The sequence below is a fragment of the Parasteatoda tepidariorum genome, chromosome 6 (genome assembly GCF_043381705.1).
Source record: "Parasteatoda tepidariorum isolate YZ-2023 chromosome 6, CAS_Ptep_4.0, whole genome shotgun sequence".
In the NCBI taxonomy this organism is placed as follows: Eukaryota; Metazoa; Arthropoda; class Arachnida; order Araneae; family Theridiidae; genus Parasteatoda; species Parasteatoda tepidariorum.
The window spans coordinates 760,266-788,095 of record NC_092209.1 but is presented as its reverse complement, the minus strand read 5'-3'; the positions used below and the strand labels follow the sequence as shown (position 1 = coordinate 788,095).

The window sequence follows — 27,830 nt, the reverse complement described above, 5'->3', positions numbered from 1 at the left end:
TTTTGGAAAAAGAGTTAATTAACTCATCATCAAAATTTTATTTATAATTGCTGTTATTTATGCTATAAAATGCAAAATTCTTATCAAATAAAAAACAATTATCTAAACAGTTGCTGATTGTAATTTTTCAAACTAAAATAGCAATTTTTGTATGTTAAGGAGTTTCTATATATTTCTACTTCACTGTTATTAATATCTTTCAGAGGTCTGTAGTTAGATTAGACTATAATATGAACATAATGATTCGGTCCATTGTGAAAGTTTTTTTTCCCAATATAATTTAAAAAGTAATATTACTGATATATTTGCTATAAATCACATAACAGTATTTATAAAAGGAATGAAATATTAATTTATATTCTCAGTAGTTTTAATTTGCTAAACCAGGTAGTTTTTCAAGTAATAATTGTCTCTTATGTGAACTGAGGAAAAATATAATTTCCAGCTTTATTTTTTCAATTGGTATTTTTTTTTCTCACTAAATGTTAAGTATCAATGTAATCGTTTTTATAATAATAGATTAGTACACAATTGTATGTCAACACATTATTTATTACCTTAAACTGTCTGGAATTTATTATTAAAGGGTTGCGCTTGCGTAAAATTTACTATCGTGGAAATTCAGCTTTTTTGCGTTTTGGCTAATCTCATCCCTGGCCATCGTAAATATAAAAACATTATGATTGAACAATGAAAATAAAACATTCAAAGAGTCACTACTGCTTTTTTATACTACTACTATTAATGTTTTAAGAAGATATATTCTCTCCTCCAATATGAGAAAATGTCTCCTTTAATATGTTTGAAAAGTTGGAAGAAAGAAATGTTACTGAAAATCAAGTGATCATCAATCTTTTGGCTTTTTTTTAAATTTATATCATTCTTGTACTATTTAACTTTATTTTAGTTATTTTCTCATATTCTTGTATTAATGTGATCTGTGCAATAAAAATATAACAAAAACAAATTTTAAATTGCTAATTTTTAACAAAATAAATGTTCAGTCCTAAGCCTACAAAAGTGTTAAAAAAAGTTTTCCAAATCGTTTTTTAACTCAAATTCTTTTCGATGTACTCTACTTAAGGACAAATTTTAGCAATCATTTCAAGGCGTTTAAACAAAAAGCCAACCAAAACCAGTCTTAACCAAAATTTGACTGAATTTGTTCCACACAAATATCTTTTAGGTTAGTTTATGTTTTTTTTTCCTTCATTCCTTTTGCGTTATCTATTTTCCTTTTTTTTATCCTATGCACTTTGACTATATCTATCTTGTGCTGTGTGAATAATTAGATAAATTTATCTAACTTTTTACTGTATCAACATTTTAATGTGTTTTATTATTTTAAAGCATGTGATGTAAAACATATTTCTAAAAGTATGTTTTGTCTGCAGAGTAATATATATGTATACAGTCGAACTCGTTTATAACGAGCTCGGATTTAGCGAGAACTCGGATTTACCGAGGGAAACGAGAGCTTTTGGATGGATCAATGTTAAGTCTATGGAACAGAAATTGCTTTTAACGAACAATACCCGGTTTTAGCGAGCAATATTTTTCTGTCTTGCAATCTTTTTTCTCATCTTTCTGTCATATCTTTTTTTTAAAATGATAAGAAATGTGCGCGAAATAAAAAAAAAAACCGCGAAATGAAACTTAATTGCCCTATAAGACTGTAGAGCTACTAGAAATGTTTTGCTAGTTGGGGGGGGGGACTAGTTGTCATTAAAAAAAGAAAAGTATTTAATTAAATTAATTAATGTATATAAAGTAAGTAAGTATTAATTAAATTTTAAGTAAACTCAATCATTTGACCCCTTTTCTGGTTGCACGCCTGCCTTAAGGATCCATTTATTACGAGCACTCGGATTTAACGAGTACAATGTTACGGTCCCTTTGTGCTCGTTATAAACGAGTGCGACTGTATATATATATACAGGCAGAGTTATTCATAATTCCCTCCAGGGTTTTGTAGCGTTATAGTAAAAAAACGAAGACGAATATGGCTAAAAAGAATATATGAAATTATTCCGAAAGTATTCAAGTTTTAATTTAAGCAGTTGCCGGTCGATGGTATTAACGTGTACCACTGAAGCCATTTGTAGTAAACAGAGGGAATTATGAATGACCCTGTATATATACATGTATGAAACGAAGTAAAATTTTGAAAATATTAAGAAATGTTTTAAGAAGCCATTATAGTCCTATAGTCCAAAAGACATGCACTGCAAAAGTTGCTGATATAAATAGCAAAAATATAATAAAAATTGTTGTAACTCATCAGTACCCAACAACAAAAATACATACCTCTGAGCGAAACAAGTATAGGGTTTTGTTATAACAGCAAAAGCTGTAAGCCATATTGCTATACATATATATATCAATTTTAAAATTTCTATACTTCTGTAAATAACATAAAAACTTTGATTTCTTTTGATTTAAGAATATTTTTCTGGATAAAATTACTTAAGATTAATTTAGAGCAATGATAACAATGAAATAAAATTTTTGAACAGACATGGGTTTTTGCAGTATGTTTTAAGAGAAAAAGTTTATATTAAAAAAGAAACCTCCTTAGAGCTGGAAAAGTTGTTTGCACACCCATCAATACCTTAAGTTGAAATAATACATTTCCGCAACAGCTAGTTGTTGGCCATGATTGGAGACAAAGTTTTCACTACTTCATGACCGTCATTATGATGGTGGCAATGGGGTCATCATTGACTAGCTGTCTTTACTTGCCAGACACCCATCTCTTTGAAACTTGATTGACTTCAAGGCACTGCTTGTGAGTTAAACCTATTCCTTTACACTAACAATTAAGTGTCTCAACCGCTGTACCATCATAGCTCATATCTTAAGATATATGCCGGTAAATTGACGGCACCCAGCTAATTAAGTAATTTTTTTAAAATTCTGATCTTATGTGTCTACATAAAGTCTTTTGATATAATTGTACTCTTGCATATAGACATATTTCATCTATTTTATTAACTAACAAATTGCATCGTCACTTTTTGCTATTATAGTTCAGAGCTCATGCAGAATATGCAGTGCATGGTTTTGACAGAAACAGGGACTCTTCTGATGGGAGGTCACCACAACAATCTCATCGAATTGGACTTGAACACGATAGATGAGATCAATGTCATTCAGGTTGATGGGGACAACTGTGCCATTTTACGCAAACACGCACGCTTCATATGCTCTGGGGACATCAGTGGCAAAGTAATTACGCAGAACAATTGGCTGTCATTTTCATTTCCTCTTCAGAGAGCTGATTCATCCTTTCTTCTCCTCTTTTCAGGTTTGCTTACACGATCCTCACACACTGAGGGTCGAACGCGTCATTGACTGTCACTCGGGTATGCTGTCAGATTTTGATGTGCATGGAAATCAGTTAGTGACTTGTGGCTTCTCATCCAGGTACTTCTCATATTCAGTCAGGAATATTTTGACTAAGCAATTCTTCATGATTAGAATTCCCACTGAAATCAGGTCATAAATATGTACTACACATAAAGTGAATTCTTGATTATTTGTGATTGGATTATTCTTTTTGCAGTACATCCAGACTTGGTTTCTAAGACCAAATTTTACCAAAACAAAATGCTACTATAATTACAATTTTCAAATATTACTAACTTTTTATCTAGAAGAAGATTTTGATTTGTGATACTTTGCCCTTTGTGGTCTCATGTGGGACTGTATCTGATGTAGAATTGTTCTATTAATTTGTTTTACCAAATTAGTTTATTAGCGATTCATTTCTGTTTTAGTTAAAGTTGACCACTCGGTAGCAGAATTTGTGCCTCGTGCCGACAGGTACCTCAGATTTACTATGCTCTTATAAACAAAAATTTTTTTTTTATTTTTTATTTCCAATTGCAGACATGAAAGACAAATTTGTAGCTGAGAACAATATAAAGAAAGAACAAAAAACGGAAACAAGAGCTACAAAAATAAAGAGTCTATAGGTCTGTAATAATGCATCTCACCTGCCAATAACGTTCCCACAAGGGCCCAGGAGGAAGTGCAGGGCAACGTCTCAGATGGTTAGTGTCCATTTCTTCTTGCAGGTTGCATAATGGACAAAAGGGGCTTGAAAAGATTTTGATTCTATACAGGTGTTTTGATAAACAGTCATGGCCAGTGGCTAGGCGAAAAAGGGCCACAGATTTTTCTCTTAGCCATGACGGAATATCTTTAATTCCTTCCAACCAGTCCTTATTTTTATTTGCTTTTTGGAGTTTTGCCTCAAATATTGTTCGAAGAGAGATTTTTATTAGCCTTTTTGTGATATGGAAAGGAACTGGCTTAAGAGATATTTGCAGAATCTTGGCGGCTTATTTGGCCAAGAAATCTGCAGTTTCATTACCTTGAAGTCCACAGTGCGCTGGTACTCATTGCATGGCGACATTTTTGTTGTGTTGGTCAAGCCTGCCAAGGGCTTGACGACAATGTAGAATGTCGGCAAATGCGGGGGCTTTGGAGGAAGCAATAGCTTGGAGTGCGGCTTTGGAGTCAGAGAGGATGACTACGTTATTAAATTTCTCAAGGTGATTCTGTAGTTGTGACAGAGCTACGCTTATTGCCGATACTTCTGCATCGAAGGCTGTTCTANTGTAATAATGCATCTCGCCCGCCAATATCGTTCCCACAAGGGCCCAGGAGGAAGTGCAGGGCAATGTCTTAGATGGTTAGCGTCCATTTCTTCTTGTTGGTTACATAATGGACAAAGGGGGCTTGAAAAGATTTTAATTTTATACAGGTGTTTTGATAAACAGTCATGGCCAGTGGCGAGGCGAAAAAGGGCCACAGATTTTTCTCTTGGCCATGACGGAATATCTTTAATTCCTTCCAACCAGTCCTTATTTTCATTTGCTTCTTGGAGTTTTGCTTCAAATGTTGTTCGCAGAGAGATTTTTATTAGCCTTTTCGCGGTGTGGAAAGGAACTGGCTTAAGAGATATTTGCAGAATCTTGGCGGCTTATTTGGCCAAGAAATCTGCAGTTTCGTTACCTTGAAGTCCACAGTGCGCTGGTACTCATTGCATGGCAACATTTTTGTTGTGTTAGTCAAGCCTGCGAAGGGCTTGACGACAATGTAGAATGTCGGCAGATGCGGGGGCTTTGGAGGAAGCAATAGCTTGGAGTGCGGCTTTGGAGTCAGAGAGGATGACTACGTTATTAAATTTCTCAAGGTGATTCTGTAGTTGTGACAGAGCAGCGCTTTTTGCCGATACTTCTGCATCGAAGGCTGTTCTAGACGAACCAATCGGGGTGTAAAATGAAAAAAGGTTGCAGGAAACTCCGGCTCCTGCGTTAGTGCCTTCAGCCAATCTTGAACCGTCTGTGAATATATATAGCCATTCGTTCTCTGGGTAAAGTCTCCAGGGCGATAGATTTTAAGACTTGATCATTTGTGTCTCTCTTGGAAACATCTTGACATAGGTTTAAACCCAGTGAGTATCTCTCTTTTTCGATAGGGCACTGTGATCTAATAAGGTCTTCGGTTTTCCAAGTAATATTTAGTTGTTCTTTTATTTCAACGACTCTTTGGAGGAAACCGTTTTGGGTCTTCAAAGTTCGACCAATATTTGCCAGTGGGGTGTTCCATAGGGAGAGGCAGTCTGGTAGTCTTAAAATTTTTTCCCTCAAAATAACTGCCCTCTCTTCTATACTGGCAAAGAAAACTTCTAAACCAGTCGAACATCTTTGAGTGAACACCAATTTTGGCGAGTTTCAGTAGAAGGTTTTCCCTACAAACCAAATCGTAAGCGGATCTTAGGTCCACGAAAACAGCAGTGAGTACATGTCTTTTATCAAGAGCATCCTTTATATATTGGCTAAGGAGGGTGACATGTTGGTTAGGTGATCTGTACTATCTAAATCCTGCCTGTTCTTTGGCTAGGATGTTGTATGTTTCCGTAAACCATATCAGTCTTTTTGCAATTATTTTTTCGATGGTTTTGGCTAGCATACTCGTTAATGAGATTGGCCTGTATCCTTTTAGGTTACCTTTATCTTTGCCCTTTTTGTGTATAGGGATAATGATTGATTTGTGCCATATTGATGGGACGCTACCTATATCTCACACTAAATTAAAAAAATTTGGAATGGTCTGCGTTGCCTGAGTCCCCAAGTTAAGTAGAAATTCGGCAAATATCGCGTCTTCGGCTGGGGATTTTTTGGTCTTTAATCTGCTAATTGCAGTGAGGAGTTCATCGAAAGTAATGCTAGCAGAGAAAATTAGGTGGGGAATAAAGGGCTCTGAATTTAAGTTTGAGTTGTTTAAATCCTTTATACCTTTATTCGTAAGCCTTGTTTGTTTTCTACACAAGCTAGATTTACGCTGTGCAGCAGAGAAATGCTGAACAAATGCATTGGCTATTTTGTTGTAAGTTGTAAAAGTCTCCCTGTTGACTTCGAATGGTTTCTTTGTGGAATCAGGTGTCTCATTCTTGATGCTTGAGAGAAACTTATAGACTCTCTTTCCATCTCTTTGGAAATTCAGCTTGGAAATGAAGTTGTTAAATGACAATCGTTTCTCTTTGAGAATGGCCTTTTTGAAGGATGCTGCTTGTTTTCGTCATGCCTGGACATCTGAAGGGCGTTCAGTAATATCAGCTTTTTCCAAAGTCTGTTTCTCTTGTCCTTCATAGCCTTGATCTCTTCTGACCAGAAACATTTGTAGCCTTTGCATTTACCTCTCGGAATAGATTGTCTAGCACATTGGACAATCTTATCTGTAATGAATTTATTTATGTGGTTGGTTTTTTGTATCCCAAACTACTGCTTTGGGATCAAGTGCTTTATCTGCTAGTTCTTTGAATTTCATCCAATTGGCTTTTCTAAAGTTCCATAATGTTTTTGAAGTAGTTGAACCCTGATTTGGAACCAGGAAAGATACCTTAGCTATGACTTGTAGATGTCCCGAACCAGGGTCCTCAAGCATTTTTCTTTTAGTATTGGAGGATATATCCGCCGAAGCCAGTAGGAGATCTGGATTATATTTTTTTCCATTGTAGTGGAGAAATGTGTAAGGATCTTTGGAGTCAAAGATCAGGTCCAGTGTGGATGAGCACAGAAGATCTTCAATTTCCTTGCCAGAGTCATTTATATCTTGGTAACCCCATTTCGGAGAATGAGCATTGAAGTCGCCGACTAAGATGGTTTTTGTTAAGTCATTAAGGAACATAAAACCTGGTATATAGCAAAAATTTTGAAATGGACATTGTGTTTCCGCACTTCCACAGATACAACCTCACTTTTATCCACATTGTGCGTCATGTCATTTATAATTTTGAATCTTGACAGCAAACTGTCCTTTACCCCAGTTAAAATGCCACTTGCTACCTGTCTAGATTTGGGAAGCAAGTGTAGGGAATACCCTTTAAATGTGAAAAACGGAAGCTTTTCTTGGGTAATGTTTGCTTCCATTATAGTGAAAACATCAATATCTAAATCTTGTAAGCATCGCATTATCTCAGATTGCTTGGCGTAAGAGAATCCGCCTGCATTCCACTGCAGCATGCGCAGAGAGGAATCACGACGAGGGAGACACATTATGCCAAAGTTGTAGATCACTTAGAGTTACCCAGGCTGCACCATGAGGAGGTGGATCTACATTGCAGCCCTTATTATAAACTAAAATATTGTTAAAGATTTTCTAGTGGTTCTTAAAATTCCAATATTTTTTTTTTAGTGATGTTACTACGCTCGCAAAATTTTTAAAATGCTAGAATCACACAATAATTAAATTTTTAACTGAAAATTTCAGAAACTTTTTTGCTGTAGGACCCATATTCAATTCTTTATCGGGTCCTTGATATTCAAGTTGATGGAAGACTTCCTTTTCCACCTCACTTTCCCTATTTAACATTGTTGGAAAAGCAATTTTTTTTTCTCATGTAGATTTTTGAAATTCTTAAATATTTGAATTGTTTTAAACTTACCAACTTCATTTTGTTTGCACTATGTTTAGTTTATTTTTTAATATTTATTTTTTTTTACAATAAAAAGACTTTCTATTAGTAATGCAATTATTTCAGCATGTTTTGTAGTATTAGAGACTCTTAACTTAAGAACTTATCAAGTGTAACTTCAGAATACAAATTTTTTACTGATTGCGCACTCTTCAGATAAATTTAGATCATTAAAAAAGTTTTTGCCACTTGGGGTGTATTATTTTTGTTTCAAAAATAATCAGACCAGGGTAAATAGAATTTCAAAAGGTTTAAATTTTTTTTTTTTGGTAGGATGATTGTTTTTTCTGCTACTGATCTACTCTCAATGTGTACTATGTTTATCCTAGGCCATGATTCGAGCAAATTTTCCTTCAGAACAACAAGATGCCAATTTTTCGCAATAACTGTTTTTTCTGTTTTTCTTAAAAACAATCTAAGTAGCTATTATTAATATTAGAATAGAATTTTTGATGGGACACGACAAGCAGGAATGCTCTAAAAGGTACTTTATTTCACGCAATAACTTGTGTTTAGCAGAATAAAACAACATTGTTCACATATGCTCTTAAATGATTCTTCATTGCTCCCTTGTTTAGAAAATGCATTAAAATTGTCCCCCCTTCCGAAGAAGCACTTTTGGTCAAATTTATGGGTTGTAAGAATCTCTGGCTGTGGCTTGTTTGTGCTAAATCATGTTACCCGATATACTCTGTTGTGTTTGATGTTCATAATACTGTATCGATTAAAATCCACGATAAAACTATTCTTTTCTGACCCTTTAGAGTGTTTATTTTTAAAATAAACTTTCAGATTCTTAAAATGTCTTTATATTTTGGCCACTGAGCTGTAAAACTAATATTTGTTGCTGTCAAAATGTTGATGACGTTGAAGTTACAAATTCTTTTAAAAAGTTCTACTCTTATATATCTTTGAGTATGAAACTTTATTGTCAAAACTGTTCATTTGAATATATAGCTTATGTGTTTTACTTACTTGCTTATAAAAGAAATGTGTGTGCAGGCATGGTGAACTGTCCATTGAGAGGTTTCTGAAAGTGTATGATCTGAGAATGATGAAGAGCTTAAATCCTATTTCTATGATGTTTCCTCCCCTACTTCTTCGTTTTGTGCCTGCCTACTCTTCCCGTCTGTGTGCGGTTTCACAGGTGATTCATTCATACATTTAGTTTATTTTATTTTATAACCAATGTTGAAGAGCCACCCCAATATTGGGTTTACAACACTCAATCAGTAGACGTGTAATTTTGAACCCAATCCAAAAGACAAGAATATTCCTTTATCAAGTATAGGAACAAACTAGCCTTCATGGAGTGATTCGCATTTACGTTATATAGAGAGGAAAACTGGGAAAACTTTCCATCATTAACTGGTTGGCAAAAGGATTCTAACCCACAATCAGTATCAGGGGTGATTGTACTCTGAGTGTACCACAGAATTACGAGTTTTTCATATAAATATTCCTGGTCTAGAATCTAGGAGCAGGGCACGTAATTTTACTGCGTATCTCAAAATCATTGTTTTTGCAGACTTCTGCGAATCAAAACTTATGATTTGGTAAAATCTTCACCAAAATCTAAAATTTAAAGAGTTAAGATTTAAAGTAAGAAGTGAGTTTGTAATCTAAAATTTTTAATTTTGAAACTTTTGCTAAATCGCATTAATGAAACGTTTTCGTACAACTGATTCTTTTCTTCCATCAATTTAATTATTAATTTTTTTTTGTCAGATTTGGCCGTTTTTAATATTTGAAGCAACTTCAGAATCTGCTAATATCAGGATTCATATTCACACGATTTTAATATCAAACATCGATTTCATATTTACCTGATTTCAAAGTTACACAATTTGAATCATATTCCGCCGATCTAAAAAATCAAGCATCGTGATTTGTATTTACAGGGATGAAAGACTTCCGCAAAAAAACGGAAATCCGCTTTTTTCTCCAAATTTTTAAAATTTCCGACCATGTTCCAAAAACTAAAATTTTTAGGGAGTCCAATTAGAGAACCCAAGCCTCCCGAACGATAGTCGGATTACCGAGACTTCCGCTATAGAGTGGAAAGGAGTCTATGCGTTTCGTTTCCGTCCGCCGATATTTGATTTCTTTTGTTTGGCTGATTTTCGGAATTTTAAATATTAGGAACTGCCCCGAAATCTGCTAAAATCGCGATTTCTGATCAAACGATTTTAATATCAATCATCGATTTTCGTATTTAACTGATTTAAAAGTTACGTGTTGCGATTTAAGAGCCGTACTAGCAATTCCTATTCACTCAATTTAAAAATCCAATATCGCGATTTGCATTTAAGCGTTTTTAAAACCCAATATTGCGATTTGTATTCTCGCGAGTTAAAAATCCAACATCGCGATTTGTATTCACGCATTTTTAAATCCGATATTGCGATTCGTTATCACGCAGTTGTAATATCAGATATCGTTTTTCTTATTTGTACGCTATTTAAAAACTACTCATTGCGATTCGTTTTCACGTGATCTAAAAATTATTCATCACGATTCTTAATTACGCGATTTAAAAATTCAACGTTGCAATTTGTATTTTCTTGATTTTAAAATCCAAAATCGCGATTCCTATTCACGCGATTTTAAAATCCAACCGCACGATTCATATTCATGCCATTTTAAAATCCAACCGCACGATTTATATTCACGCGATTTTAAAATCAAAAATCGCAATTCATATTCACGCGATTTTAAAATCCAAAATCGCGATTCATATTCACGCTATTTTAAAATCCAAAATCGCTATTCATATTCATGCGATTTTAAAATCCAAAATCGCGATTCATATTCACGAGATTTTAAAATCCAAAATCACGATTCATATTCACGCGATTTTAAAATCCAATATCGCGATTCATGTTCACGCGATTTTAAAATCCAAAATCGCGATTTATATTCACGCGATTTTAAAATTCAGCCGCACGATTCATATTCATGCGATTTTAAAATTCAACCGCACGATTCATATTCACGCGATTTTAAAATCCAAAATCGCGATTCATATTCACGTGATTTTAAAATCCAAAATCGCGATTCATATTCACGCGATTTTAAAATTCAATATCGCGATTCATATTCACGCAATTTTGAAATCCAAAATCGCGATTCATATTCACTCGATTTTAAAATGCAATATCGTGATTCATATTCACGCGATTTTAAAATCCAATATCTCTATTCTTGAAAGAAGTAGAAGTAAGTTTTCTCTTGAATTAGTTACTGTAAAGATGTGGTATATTTTTCATTAGTAAGTAATTTAATAGTCGTGCCTTCCTATAATTGCTTTATTTTTTTAAATATATTAGTGGTCACAATTTTAAAATTATATTTAAGAAAAATTTAAAGTTAGCTGTCTAAATGCTTCTGCCACTTTAAATATCAAATAAAAATCTCCCAGCATAGTTAAAAGTTGCTTTTATAAATCTCAGTATCATATAGAGCAGTGTTCCCCAACCTTTTTATCACCGCGGACCTGTCAACGTTTGATAATTTTACCGTGGCCCGATTGGGGGGGGGAATTGATTGTTTATATTTTACATTATTTTAATTTATTAATTTTAATTTAATTTTATTTAAACATGCCTTCGAAATAAAATGTAGTTACATCAAAAAATAAATATAAAGTGATTTAACATTTTGACTTACTAGAACGAAAATTCAATGAACACCCTGAGCTTGTTTCTTTGCAATGAGACGGTTCCATCTGGGGGTAATTGTTTTAAATCATTAAAAAATTTATGTCACTACCTTCAGGGGCCCTTTTTTTTAATAAATAAAATTTTAATGGAACACTATTTTCAATTTGGGGTAAGAACCTAGGAATTTAAATTCAGTTTCAATGAAATGGGTGGCCCGGTACCATTTGATCCACAGACCGGTACCGGTCCACGGACCGTGGGTTGGGGAGCACTGATATAGAGCACTACCCCCTCCTCTCCTCCCAGTGGCCTGCATTGTAAAAGTTCAGCTTTTTTTTTATTTTTGTCCACTTTCATGCCTGTATTTACGTGGTTTAAAAATCCAATATCGTGATTTGTATGTTCGCATTCTTAAAATCCAATATTGCTATTCATATTTTTGTCTAAAATTAGTTACTATAAAGATGTGATATTTTTCATTTGTAGGTGATTTTAGTAATAAATCTTAGTTCAAAAAATTTTATTAAACATCTATAGTGTATAAATCAATATCAAGTTTTTGCATATAAAATTTTCAGGGTTTTTCGCTTTGTGTTACAATTACCCTTGTTGTATATCACTGAGAATATTTTATGTTAGCACTGTGGTCAGGGCCGGATTTAAGCTAGGCGGGGCCTTAAGCTACTGGAAATGTTGGGGCCCTTATAAATTCAATTCTATTTCTTCACACCTAAAGTAAACTGTCATTATTTTTTATTGTTGAGTATTAACACTAAATTACTAAAAAAATTTGATATTATTAGTCGATAGTTAAATGTGACTCTGATGAGACTATAATGTAGAACCTTTCTTTTATTGCGCATAATTTTTGAAGGCGGAAAAAAGTTACAACAGAAACACATTTTAATCAAAGAGTAAAACTTTGACATGCTGGAAGAGCCATTTTATATTTAACGGAACTTTTTTGGGAAATTCTGAATACATGTTATTTGTAATTTTAAATTATTTTTCTCGAATTTTTTTTCTTAATTGCTTTTTTGGTTTTTTTTTACGTTACATTTCACTTTGCTGCTCAAAATCTATAAGACTTAGAAACATGAAATTGTAAGGGCGTGCAGAAAATATGCATGGAGTTGGAAATAACACAATAAAATATAATTTAATTATTAGTTTTATTATTTTTATAACCGCCTTTGAATAACCAACTCAATTTTGAGTTTATGACTAACAATGTTTAACTCGGTAGCCTAGTAATTTTTAACTCAATCCAGAAGACAGAGGAACTCCTGGATCAGTACCCAGAGGTATATATTTGCTATAAGGACTTGGAGGACTTTGTATCCAAGACAGATTTAACATGCACCAGTCACCATTTTATACATGGTTATTCTTCTGCCGGATGGTTTCAAACTCCCATTCTCACGAACAAGAGTTCAACGATGTTCAACTCCGTAGCCTTGTAATTTTGAATCCAATCCAGTAGACAAGGGAACTCTAGGATCAAGTATTGGAAGAAAATTTTTGTCTTCGCGGAGGTCGTTCTGATGGATCTAACCCATACTTGAGTTACATGGAGAGGAAAACCTCCCACGGTTAGTCTGGCAGCTAGGGGACTCTAACTCATGATCTGTCTAACACTGAGGATATTTTACATCAGCACTGTGATCGGTGCTAGCCAGTTGTAGAATTCTTATCGACCAGCCATCACTGAGATTCGAATCCGGTTCCATTCGGAGGCGAATGTTTTAACTTTTGAACCCATCTTCACTGAGTAATAATTCTGCAGCAGGTACCAATTTTCCGATTTTATTAATTACTACCAATTTTATTGATTTGCCTAAATTTAGTCATCTTCAAAATGTAAATGGCAATTCAATCGTAATTTTTGTGGGCAAAAAATTGAAATATATAGTTTTTATTCTTAATCTGCAATGATTAATGAGAAGCAACCACGCGTGTTGGTGAGCAAAGTAAACAAGAACGGAGTCTTTTAGTTTTTCTTTTAAATAATTGTTAAATTACTATTTTTTTATCATGCATATTTTTAAAAAAATAAGAAAAGCATTTTTCTGTATTAGGAAATAAAAATTAAAAACTGTCATCAGTTGAAATGGAACCCACGATCTCTCAGTTTTGCGTTCGATTTCATAATCATCGGCCCTAAATAAACACACCTACCTTGCAGGGTATTTTTTATTTTATTTTTTAAAAATTTAATAAACTAAGAATCTTGATTTTGTTGAAAATTTCCAAATATGTTCTTCGTGTAAAACTATCATTTAAGTGTTTTTTCCCCCTTCAATTATGTGACAAAATATTTTCTTAAAAATTTGACATGCCAAAGTAGAAGACCTTCTGAAATTTTGAGAAAAACACGTGTATTTGCATGCGGCAGTACAGTGCATTTTATGAAACCCGAACCATGGTACTGACCGCACTGAGAGAAAAAAAATAATGGTTAAAACTATTAGAACATAGTAACATTTACGGTAGTTATGGAAACACCTTAAAACAGGGTAATTTTTTTTCGTAGCGATTCGGTCATAACTTCTCATGAAATTAACATAATAAAAATATAGTTTTTACCATGCTGTTACATAGGTAGTAAATGTAAGTTTTTATAATTTCATCATAATACCTTAGAAAAGCAGTTCAAACTGTGTTCTATGGTACTTTAGGGTTAAGGGAAGAGTTAAAGTGGTTTCGCAAATTAATACTTCTTATAACCAGGGATAAATACTTTTAAAAACTTCTAGTTAGTACTTTTTATAATCTCTGATTATATTTAGATCCAACCTATAAATTATATCTTATATAATCGTTCGGTTTTCTTTATTAAATTATTTAAAGTAAAATACCAATTAAGTAGAAATGGCATTTTTTAAATGATAATATATTTCTAAAAACAATATGTTGAATGTTGAACAGCCTACCTTTTCCTCAGATGGAAAAGAATAAACATTTATAAAATATTACATTAGCATTTCATACTGCACTTTTCAAATCAAAATAAAATAACTAAATTCTTTTATAAAAGAAAATACCTTCCTAATTATTATTTTTAACTAGTCTCTTCGAGCTCATTTAGAAGTAAACCAATTCGGCTTATTTAATTCATTTACAGCTTATGTATATACACCAGAAATAAATTCAAAACTATACTAGATATAGCACAAGGACTGCAAATTTAACTGTCGGATATAAAACCTTATTAATAATATAATGATTGTTAATGATAAAACGATGGAAAATCTTTATTCCTCTTATGAAATATTTAAAAAAAAGTTTTTTTTCCAGGTTATAACATCAAAATTACTTTAATAAATTTTAATCGTAGTGTCGGGGTTCCATAGAGGGAGACCTAAATAATAATTGAGAGCCGCTGTCTTAGAGCATGGCATAATAACCACGAATTCGTTTAATTTTGATTTTCACTTTTGCCCTAAATACAGCCCTAGAAATTTTTAGTTCCAAGCAATTTATGACCAGTAATCAGAAAAAAGGTGTTTCTGTGGATATCCGATATATCCGAAGTAAGGACAAAAATGCCCAATGCAATTTAAAAAAACTAAAAATATTTCCCCCCCCCCCAGTGTAAAATGAGGCAGCTATTTGATAATGCTGTGGGTGGTAGTTGCGAAAGCGGAATATTTCATCGGCCAAAAGAGCGTTTTATTGCTCTTTTGGTTAGAAAAGTGAAGAGTAACAATTATTTTATATTTGTAAACACTTAGATTAGATTTTGAAAAGAGCCCAACAATGTAAAAAAGAAAAAAAAATGCATTTTGGACTTCAGAGGGCCCCAGCTCCAAATAAAACTTTTTTTTAAAAGAAAAAAAGAAGTGGGATCTGGGGGCCCTTGCCATCTCGGGGCCCCAAGCTACAGCTTATTTAGCTTATACGTAAATCCGGCCCTGACTGTGGTCAGTGAGAGCAGAATTCTTATCGACCCAGACATCACGCCAATTTTGAACCCGGGTCATCTCATTGGGAGATGAGCGCTCTTTTTTACCAGCTACCGCAACTCTTTAGCCAGTTATTGAACTCTTTGCTACAAATTAACTGAGTATCACCTTGTGTGTGATGACTATACAAATCATCAACCATACTAGCATCAAGTTTGATTTAATGTAATTCATTTGGTATTGTATGAAGGGGCGTTTTAAATAGAAAAAAAGATCCTTTTTTGTTTTAGGTAATATATAAATTACATCTTTTTTATTAAACAATGTTTTAAATAAATTTTATGCACTTAATCTGCTTAAATATTTAAAATTAATTTCATTCTGCATCGAAGAAATAAGTGACATGTAATTCATTATTTAGACTGGTCAATTCCAAATGGTGGACACAGAGAACACAGACCAATTTGTATTCTACATTCATCACGTAGAAACAGGCAATGCAGACATTCTCACCTTCGACACCTCCTCCTCCTGCCAGGCTTTTGCATTTGGGGATGCAGCAGGTGATTATATTTTGGACACTTTTCTTAGTCATAGAATACTGTTTTGTTTTTGCTATGGGAACTTAATATTTATGTGGCTATAATTTTGTATCCATAGCATTACAGTTATGTGAAATTTTTGAGATCATTTAACCTATTTCTTATTTCAGATGTGTAAATATTACTGTAGTAGTTTTTGACATTTTAAACAATAAAGAAACTGTAACTAAGATATCATGTATTTCAGTTTTTACGAACTAATCTTAAAATAATATTTATTATTTAGCATAAATATCCACACAATTCATATTCAGAAATTTTAGGTATTATACATCACATCTTATGATTATGAGTCATGCATATTGATTTATGAATATATTTATATTAAAGAAAAAGTTTCAATAAAATCAGGCTGAATATACTGTTTGATAATGCTTGTTAGTAACTCAGGAAAGTGTAAGGTAATCAAGATTTTACTGTATAATGTTAACTTTCAATTTAATTTCAATCAGATATTGTTTATGTACTTTTCAAAGTTTGATGTTATAAAATTATTCTTTTTAATGATTGCTCTTAACACAAAAACCAAAAATTTTTCTAAATTTTTTTATAGATTATATTTTGATTTATGTTTATTTAATATGTTGTTTTTATTAAAGAATTTTTTTACACTGAATAATTATCTTAAGAGACTGTAACTACTCCCATTTAAACATTGTATTATAATCAATCATGGCAAGGATGCCCAGTGTGGACCAAGGCCTTCTGATCCAGGTGTTTTTAACTACTCCTACTGGCAGCAAACACTTCATTTTTTAACCCCGGGGATAAAGAAGTCCATCTAAGTTAGGGTCTTTCTTTTTGTGTGTTAATTGGCTTAACTGAAAAAATTATGAGAGTATTATACTTATTCATACGGATTCCATGTCCAAACAAGTCAAGACGACTTAATTTTATCTAGTGAATCACATCTGGATCTTTGAGTATTTGGTATAATACGGTGTTTCGTCTTTTACACCTGATGCTATTTTCCTCAATTTCGCCGCAGAAGCTTTTCAGGAGCTTGCATTCATAGGTAGCCAAACATTTTTCCTCCTTGAAAGTCATTGTCCAAGTATCTGAAGCATGAGTAAGAACAGAATGTAGTCTTATGCAGCAATAACTTTGTCTTTCTACATTAAAATCGAACACTGTGTAGTTATGTATACTTTGAGGTGTGCAATTAAAATTTAGTTTGTAAAATGAGATGTTCTCTAAAAATTATTATCATTACTAACTCATTTGTTAGTAAAATCAACTCATATATTTTGATGTGCAGACAACTTGTATGTTATTGCATATTTATCTCTTTAAATTTACATAAAATTTTCTAGAACATTCTTGTTTATCCTCTTGTTGTTTCTCAAATTTGTTGAATTGGTTTTGCAATGAAGGGAATGATGTTATTTCCAACGTTTAGGATCATCAAAAGGTTAAATGCAAACTATTTAGAAAACTTAATTTCTCTTGAGTGTCAATAATAATCCATTTCAAAAAACATCCTGAATAAAATATTTCTCTTCCCTTACATTCAAATAATAATGACACACTTTTTTAAAATTTGTTATTGTTTGTTGGTGAAATTTCATGCTGATTTCAACGATAGATGCAAGCAATTTTTCAGTGAATACTTTTAGAATTCATCTTCAAACATTTGCTAGAAAAAATAAGAATAAAAGGATGTTTCACAGCGCTTAATCTGCACAATTATTGAAATTTTACTGCATTTAAGCTTTAACATTTACATTTCTAAAAGATGTATGTCCCATCGATCTGTGAACTCCAAGGTAACGGTCGACTTAATTAAAATTTGGGTTTTAGTTTCTTTTTCAGAGATTTTGTTTGTATCTCTATCAATAGTCGCACAGTGATTCGCGAGGACAGAGGAAACAAGCTGTCGCATTGTAGGCTTATATTTTTTCTCTTTGAATAGCATATATTTTTATTTTTCCATTAGTTCATTTTTAAACATTAGGCATTAATTTTATGTGAATTAGATAGTATAGTCAGTATAGGCTCCGAAATCCGGCACTCACGGGACCGACGAAATTCCTTATTTCGAATCTCGTCCGGAAATTCCAATGTGGCGCCCATATATTCCGATAATTCAATTATGCTGTTAATTTCAAAGGAACCAATAAATTTAGCTAAGTTCCGATTGTAGATTATGATGGGGTGAATTGAAAACTGTCCCATCTTAAGAAATTTCATTAATAAAAATAATAATCTATATAATATAATCAAGTAGAAATAATCCAAAGAAGAAATAATTCAAAGAAGATATAATTCAAAGAAGAAATAATTCAAGATGAAATAATCTGAATCCCCCGAAAAAGAAATAATAATTTTTTCTTCCGTGCGAAATCATTGTTCTCATTTTTTCTTTTTTTCTCAGAAAAGAAAGAAAGTTATCAAGGAACTGCAAAAAAAAAAAAAAAAAAAAGGGAACGATTAATGCTACGAAACTAACAATGATGAACTACAAAAAAGAAGCAAACAACTAAAAAGGATAGAAAAAACAAATTGACAATTAACAAAAAAAAGTAACAGTTAATAACAAGTAAAAAGATAAATTAATCGAAGAAAAAAAAGCAAAAGGGATAGAATTCATTTTGTACACCACATGTTAGTTTCAATGTCAATAGGGTGTAGCCAAGTTATGGTCAACAGGAGAGGGAAATGTGGGGACAAACCAGTAAAGCACTTGCAAAGCTGTCAAGATTGATTGATCAGTTTCTTTCAACTTGCATTTTTTTATTTTGTTCATTGGAAATGCAGTTGTTTTTACTTTTCAGTTTCACCTTATTTTAAGTTGCTTTAGGAACAGTTGCTTTGTTTGACGCAGATTTTTTTTCGTGCTTTTTTTTTCTTTTTAAAAGATAAAATATAGTTACTTATTTCAAGAGAAAAAGTTCCAAATAAAAAGAAATTATGACTGATTTTTATTTTCTCGTAACAATGAAAATTGCTTTAAAAAAGAAAGGAAAAAGGTCGCATTAAGTGCAGAATTAGAGGTCCCATACTGTAGTAGTCTTGTATATATATATATATGTCACAGCGAAAGGCCGAAATCGGTTGTTGTTGACTTTCACCGGTGAATGTCGACAAACACCAAATACGTCGGTGAAAGATCGAATATTTCATTGCATTCTTGTACATTCGGACCCTCACCGGTGTATGTCGACAATCACAGATATGCTTTGGTGAATGTCCGAAATATTTATTACATTCGATTTGATATGAATTTATTTGTGGACATAATTACATTTATTCGATATTTTAACCCTACATTGATGTTTTATTAAGGCTAAGTGCCACTGCCCCGTATACATTTGCCCGGTATACCCTACACTGATGTTTTTTTTAAGGTTAAGTGCCCCTGCCCGGTATACATTTGCCCTGTATACCCTACACTGATGTTTTTTTAAGGTTAAGTCCCACTGCCCGGTATACATTTGCCCGGTATACCTTACACTGATGTTTTTTTTAGGTTAAGTCCCACTGCCCGGTATACCCTACACTGATGTTTTTTTAAGGTCAAGTGCCATTGCCCGGTATATATTTGCCCGATACTCCAAATACTGATGTTTCTTCTAATCTATCGTCAGTATGTATTAAAATGTAGAATAAATATAAATATATCAAATAAATATAATTTATTTGATATGCCCGAAATCCGGCACTCACGGGACCGACGGAATTCCGTATTTTGGAATTTGCCGAATTTCGGATCTCTTCCGGAAATTCCAATATGGCGCCCATATATTACGATAATTCAATTATGCTGTTAATTTCAGAAAAACCCATAAATTTAGCTAAGTTCCAATTGTAGATTATGATGGGGTGAATTTAAAACTGTCCCATCTTAAGAAATTTCATTAATAAAAATAATAATCTATATATTACAATCAAGGGGAAATAACCCAAAGAAATAATTCAAGATGAAATAATCTGAATCCTTCGAAAAAGAAATACCGTAATTTATGGAAGAAACGCCGCAGCATTTACGAGTTTAAAAGTTTTAAAATTTTAATTACGGTGTTTACGATATTTAAAAAATAAATTTTACATTTTTCAAAGAGAAAATCAAATTTTTAATCAAAATAGTTGCGAATTATGGCAAAAGATGACGCTACTATTGCTAACCCACCACCCCTTAAAGAAAGTGTGGTTGATAGCTCTTTCCCATTTTTTCTCACTTTGTTACAACGTGCTTTGCATAATAATGAGAAATTAAATTGCGGAAAGTTTTCTTTTTAGTATTTGCTAACATTTTTTCATTTTACAATATGCCTCCTAAAAGACATATGAGTACAGCTGCTTTCAAACTGCAAGTTATTGAACGAGCGGAAAGTATAGGAAATCGTGCAGCAGCGCGAGAATTTGAAGTAGATGAGAGATGCATTCGCCGATGGCGGTCGGAAAAAGAAAGTCTAGAAAGCATGCCAAAAATGAAAAGGGCAAGAAGAAGTGGAACTGTGCGTTGGCCTGAGCTAGAAGATGTTTTAGAAAAATGGATTTTTGAACAGCGCAAGAAAGGACTCCCTGTATCAACCATTAAAATTCGTCTACAAGCCAAAAAGATATCTGCAAACATGAGAATTTCCAATTTTAACGGCAATCCAAATTGGTGCCATCGGTTCATGACAAGAAAGAAATTATCTATGCGAAGTAAAACAACAATCGGCCAAAGTCTTCCAGATGACTGGAAAGAAAAAAAAGAATCCTTTTTGAATTATATGAAGGATTTAAGAGCTCAGAAAGGAATGAAAGAATGCCAAATCGTCAATATGGACGAAGTTCCGTTGACGTTCGATTGCCCGTCCAACCGAACGGTAAATAAAACCGGTGATAAAACCGTTTCTATTGCTACATCTCGCCACGAAAAAACTTCCTTCACTTGTGTGCTTGCCTGTGCTGCTAATGGAGAAAAATTAAAACTGATGATGATTTTCAAGCGGAAAACGTTGCCTAAGGAAATTTTCCCAAATGATGTCGTCATAAAATGCAACGAGAAGGGCTGGATGTGTGAGAAAATAATGCTTGACTGGATTAATGAAGTCTGGCGTAAACGAAAAGGGTCATTTTTCCAGCCAAGTGGCATTCTTGTGATGGATTCGATGCGGGCACATTTGCTGGACTCGGTGAAAAAGTAAACAAAAAGAGCTTCAGCTTCTTTAGCTGTTATCCCAGGTGAGCTAACAAAAATACTCCTGCTGCTGGATTTAACAGTAAATAGAAGTTTCATAAGCCACATGAGAAAACTTTGTGAGGCATGGATGGCTGGCGAAAATCACTCGTACACTAAAAACGGAAATTTGAAAAGAGCTTCATATGGAGAAGTAGCTCAATGGGTTTCAGAAGCTTGGAAAGCAATTTCTCCGGACACTATAAAGTTAGGTTTTTCGCAGGCGGAAATAATCCCGAGTGTTTCTATCGAATCGCTAAAGATGTGATCCGACAGATGAAAATAATGATGATGCTGAATTGGATGAAGAATTGCTGCAATTGTTTAATTCTGATTCTGAATGCAGCGAATTTGAAGGGTTTGAGTGAACCTAAATTTTAAGTGGATGCGACCCACTTTAAAAAGCGTGCAAAGTGGATGCGACTCACTTAAGTTGTAAAATGCAAATATGTTGCAATGTAAGTCAGTTATATAATTCTTAACCTAGAGATGGCACCACCAACGATTTCCGATTGTAATAATATTATTTTGAGCAGTTTGTTCAAAGTGTTTAATAACAGATTCTTGCTTTTGTTAGACTACACATTTTATACTTTAATTTACATTTTAATTTTAAATTTTTGTAATAATTTATGTAATAAAGCATTCATTTAGTATATTTAATTTTTGCCAATACATCGTTGTTGTGGGTGCGACTTATAAACTGTTATCTTCTTATTTAAATAAAAGAGGTACATTTCCCAAAAATAAATAAAGAAAATAAAGAAAAATAATTATAAAATGTAAATATGTAGTACAGTATGGGACCCGAAATTCGGCACTTAATCTGACAAAAAAAATTTTCTTTTTCTTTTTTTTTTTTAAATAAATTTTTATTAATAAGAGAAAAAAAATCAGTCATGTTTTCTTTTTTTTGGGAATTTTTTTCTCTTGAAGAAGTAACTATATTTTATCTTTTAAAAATAAAAACATGAAGAGAAAAAATAATTTATCTGTGTCAAACAAAACATCTGTTCCTAAAGCAGTTTAAAATAAAGTGAAATTGAACAAAATAAAGAAATGCAAGTTGGGAGAAACTGATGAATCAATCTTGACAGCTGTGTAAGTGCTTTACTGGTTTGTCCCCCCACATTTCCCTCTCCTGTGTGACCATAAATTAGCCACACCCTTTTGACATTGAAACTTCTTTCTCACTTGGTGTACAAAATGAATTCTATCCCTTTTGCTGCTTTTTTTTAAATTCGATTTATTTATCTTTTTATTACTTATTAACGGTTACTTTTTTTTGTTACACTTGTTAACTTGTTCTTTTTTTTTAATCGTTATTAGTTGTTTGCTTCTTTTTTGTAGTTATTCATTGTTAGTTTCTTGGCATTAATTGTTACTTTTTTTGTAGTTCCTTGTTAGCTTTTTTTTTCCGAGGTGAGCACCTTTTGTTAAAACAAAATGTTATGTAAAATAAAAACGAGAACAATGATCTCGCGCTGAAGAAGAAACGATTATTTCTTTTTCAGAGGATTCGGATTATTTCATCTTGAATTATTTATCCTTCGGATTATTTCTTCTTGATTATATCATATAGATTATTATTTTATTTAATGAAACTTATTATTTTAATTAATGAAATTTCTAAAGACGGGACAGTTTTAAATTCACCCCATCATAATCTACAATTGAAACTTAGCTAAATGTATTGGTTTTTCTTAAAAATTAACGGCGTAATTGAATTATCGTAATATACGGGCGCCATATTGGAATTTTCGGAAAATATCCGAAATTCTGCAAGTTCCGAAATACGGAATTTCGTCGGTCCCGTGAGTGCCGAATTTTGGGTCCTACACCATAATGTAAAAATATCATTTATATTAAATTAATGTAAATGTAGTTATTTAAATTTTTTACCTAATGATGGCGCCAACAGCCGATTGTAACATGTTGTTCTGAGCAGTTTGTCCAAAATATACAATAGCAGATTACATTCTTGATTTTATTATAATTATACATTTATAAATTTTAACTTATATTTTAATTTAAAACATTAGTAGTATTTATTAGGAATTAATGTTATATATTCACTTTTGCAGCTAAATCGTTATTATGGGTGCGGCGTTTACCATGATTTTTTTCTTTTCAGTCTCATTATCGCAAGTGCGGCGTTTACGATAGGTGCGGCGTTTCTTCCATAAATTACGGTAATCGTTTTTTCTTCCGCGCGAGATCATTGTTCTCATTTTTTCTTTACATAACATTTTGTTTTAACAAAAGACGCTCACCTTGAAAGAAAAAAAGAAAAAAGGAAAGCTAACAAGGAACTGCAAAAAAGTAACAATTAATGCTAAGAAACTAACAATGAATAACTACAAAAAAGAAGCAAACAACTAAGGATAAAAAATAAAAAAACAAGTTAACAATTAACAAAAAAAGTAACAGTTAATAACAAATAAAAAGATAAATAAATCAAATAAAAAAAAGCAAAAGGGATAGAATTCATTTTGTACACCACTTGGTAGTTTCAATGTCAACAGGGTGTGGCCAATTTATGGTCAAACAGGAGAGGCAAATGTGGGGCAAACCAGTAAAGCACTTGCACCGCTGTCAAGATTGATTGATCAGTTTCTCCCAACTTGCATTTCTTTATTTTGTTCATTGGAAATGCAGATGTTTTTACTTTTCAATTTCACTTTATTTTAAACTGCTTTAGGAACAGATGTTTTGTTTGTGTGACGCTTATCGTCACTTAATTCAGAATCACAATAAAACATTTAAAATAGATTTATCGTAAATTGCAAAATAATTGATTAGATTTAAAATACTGTGGAAACTTCCATTAGTACATAGAACTTAAGCAAATACAAATAAACACTCTTGATTAAAGTTAAGAAATACGTGTCGAAAAGGGTTAATCACAAGTTTATAGTCCAAGTTTGATCTCTTGTGTGACCTTTCCAGAATTTAGCAATAGTTTTATCTAGCAAAAAGTTTAGTATAACAGATCAAAAAAAGACAACAAAAACAGTAGCAGTAGTAGTAGAGAGAGTAGAACCGAGTCATTTTGAGGTTCACCAACTTCCAATATGAACATCAATATGGGTAAGTTCTCTCCATGCCAATTAGTTTATTTGTTACCAATCAAAGCCTTTTAATTAATTTGTTATTTAAATTTTGTNGATGTTAGGAGCTAAGTATTTAAAATAGTATTCAATATATATATGTATATGTATCTGTATGTGTATGCATTTAGATATATATATATGTATATATATATATATATATATAAACTGGGTGTTTAGCTCTCCCTTATCTTCCTCTTGGCTATCTGGTGGCATCGCTTAGTTTTTCCGCCTTAGTCCTGTCTGCTAATGGCTTATTAAAATAGTTTAACAATGTAGATTTTCTGGCCTTTTGATATTCTCCCCTAAATTAGCTGGAGCTGATGGAGTCTGATGTGATCATTAATATCAACCGAATTCTTTTCCTACCGTTTGTCATGCTGACTAGGGCCAATTTGTGTTCCTGTTTCATCGAGGCTGTTACGTGTGACTGCTCAGACGATGTCTGTATTTGTTTATTAGTCATACTTCTTCACGTTGTGTTCATATTGTTATGTTCCAGTCCTTCTTATTTTACTAATACAAAATGGATAGTCAAGCCTGCAATAAACTTTGCAAGTATTTGAATGATATTTGTAAGACTAACTCCTTTAACATTCTATGTGTGCCCACTAAAGTTACGTGTTTGAACACATTCATTGGAACTAATAGACGAGGCCTACTCATATAACAGCAAGCAGCAATAGAATAGAGTCGTCAAGTTTTGCAAATGAAAAAAGAAATCCTTATGTTATTTATAAAAATGACTTTTAAAATGGCTTTCTTTCAAAAGAGTTGTACATATTTTTTCCCTCATGTATATTTAAGAAAAGTGTATGTTGAATTCTCTTTGTTTCTCTTTTTAGGATATTTACATTTATTTGGTGCAAGCAGTGAGGTCCAATTTAATCAATTCAACCGACCTACAGAATTTGCTGATACAGTATGTCCTTTTTATTTTTCAAACAATCTCTCTCTCTCTCTCTCTCTCTCTCTCTCTCTATATATATATATATATATATATATATATAGCAAAATAAATAAATACAAAAAAATAGGAAGAAAATTAGGAAAAACAATAAGTTTCATTTATTGTGCATAAGCTGCAAGTAAATAGAAATCATGAAATAAGTTCAAAATGAAGATAAGTTGTTTCTTATTTTTTTATTATTATTTTTCTTCCCCCCCCCCTTTTTTTTTCATATGTCTGTAATTTTTCTTTGTTTTATCTTCATTTTAAATAAATGAGTAATGTAAACATAAATTTAATAACATTTCAACTAAATTAAAAGCATCCAGGATTATATTCATAGACGTAGAACTTAAGAAAAAAAGTGTAAAGCAAAGTGCAAAACGAAAGAAAGAACAAAATTTTACAACGTTATATTTGAATTTCATCCACTTGAAATTCAGTTCAGTTTGTTATACTTTAGGAAGAAGATTACAGAGAATTCAGAGAAGTTTACAGGATTGCTTGGTCACTAACTTTGGTACTTGAACTTAGTATGTTGATTACACCACTTACATACAGTGATACATTTAAATGACAGAATTTAAATTAAAAAGACAAACAAGAAAACACATGAGAAAATATAACTTTTATGAAATTTTATTGGTCCTGAACTATTCAATCATTCCTGTTTTTAATTTTGTCATTTGAAAATTTGTGTACTTTACAATTCATACAGTTTTGTGTCATTGATATAATCTTGAATAATTATAAAAAATTAGTTTGCGCTTAAGATTATCTTTTGTGTGAGCAACATTTAAAATTATGTGCAAAAAAAAATTGCGTGAATAGTTCAAGAGTAATTAAAAATCCTAAAAAGTTAAATAAACATTATTAGGTTTTAAAATTTCTCATTTTAAAGGTCAAAACTCCTAAGTCTAAGAAAAGCCTAATTTTGTAACTAAAATATCACTTATGAAATTATTAACACAATTTGCTTTTGCCATTAGTTTTTATTAAATTATTTCAGAAATGTTTCTCTTGTTTTTTAAAATTCTTCTTCTCTTGATGATTGATGAGAGATAAAAGATTATTCTTAGAATTGTCTGTCCCATCTCTTAACTGACATTAAAAAATCTATATTTTTCTCTATATCAAAATAAAGATTTTGGGGTATTTAACTTGAATTGAGTCATTTTCAAATCAATTTCTTTTTTTAGAGACAAAAACCATTTTAATTACTGTACTATTGTATTGAATTCGGTATTTAGTTAATAATATTGTGTATCAAACAAGAGCACTCTTCATTAGACAATGCTACATGTTTCTGATTAGGTTGTTTGTAGCCGTGCATGTGTGTTAATTGTTTTTTTTTAATTTAAAAAAAGATGTTGCCAAATTTCATTGTTTTGAAATTAAGACAATGAGAACTAAACTCTTTATTTCTGTACAGGTGGAGCCCTTCCAACCCATCGACATCAATGATGAAGTGACTCCTCTCTCCATTGTACCTCTACCTCATTCTGATGAAAAAATGTTCTCAGATCTCCCTCCAGAGTTCTCCCAAGTAGTCTACAGGTAAAGAACTGCTCTTTTCTTCTATGCTATACTCAACTCATTAAAAAAGTTAATTTTTCTGACTTGAAGATTTTGATTAAAAAAATAGATGTGATTAAAAATTGCAGCAATTTATAGAGAGAGAAAGAGAGGGAGGCAATTACGAATGAAGGGAAAGAGAAATTTATAATTAACTGAACAATAAGTAAATATGTAGATATGTGAAACTGCAAATATGTAGAACCACAAGATAAGATAAAAATGCAAAGAAAGCAAGGAAAAAAATCATTAAACATGTAAAAAATAAAAAAATAAATAAAACAATCAAAATTAGAAAAAATGATAAAGAAAAGATATAATCTTGTCATCAGTTCACATGATTATAATTGCAAAAAAAAAAAAAAAAAATGCTTTCTAATATTGCATTAATATATCCAAAGTAAAATATAACAATAGTGTGAAGAGCTGAAGAAAAAATTAAAAAAAAAAAGTTTTATTGAGTAAAAGTCACAAAAATGTAATGCAAAAAAAAAACACTAATAGGAACATACAAGAATTGAAGAATGGAACCGTTCTGAGTTTTTGTGATTTTATGAAAATTTTTTATTCATGCATCGATTTCTCTCTTTTTTTTTCTTTGGTGCTCTTCACACTATTTTCTATTGATATCTTTCACTTTGGCTATGTTAATACAGTATTCTAAAGCATTATTTTTGAGGATATGGTAGTAGGAAGTGATGGCAAGATTATATGGTTTCATTATTATTTTTTCTTATTTTGATTTTTTTTAAATTTTTATTTTCCCTTTCTCTTAAAAATATTTTTTTCCCCTTTCCTTGTTTTCTTTACATTATTATTTTATCTCACACACACATGCTTATATAAATCTGTGTGTTATAGTGTTATAAATTT

General features: G+C 32.1%; 1 protein-coding gene across 9 annotated transcripts in view; it reads left to right on the top strand.

The window, feature by feature from the left end:
• The window catches only part of LOC107437029 (PAN2-PAN3 deadenylation complex catalytic subunit PAN2), a 106,065-nt gene that overhangs the window by 20,692 nt on the left and 57,543 nt on the right, over nt 1-27,830 (top strand). For 8 of the 9 annotated variants that reach the window (XR_011636882.1, XM_043042777.2, XM_043042772.2 and 5 more), the window contains 6 exons: nt 3,030-3,228; nt 3,308-3,426; nt 8,990-9,134; nt 15,976-16,117; nt 25,279-25,355; nt 26,815-26,939. Coding sequence is in view for 8 of the 9 variants with exons in the window: in XM_043042777.2 (XP_042898711.1) it covers nt 3,030-3,228; nt 3,308-3,426; nt 8,990-9,134; nt 15,976-16,117; nt 25,279-25,355; nt 26,815-26,939 (807 nt within the window). In the remaining variant the exon portion in view is untranslated. The remainder of the gene's footprint in view (nt 1-3,029; nt 3,229-3,307; nt 3,427-8,989; nt 9,135-15,975; nt 16,118-25,278; nt 25,356-26,814; nt 26,940-27,830) is intronic. The other variant, XM_071181565.1, reaches the window with a different exon arrangement.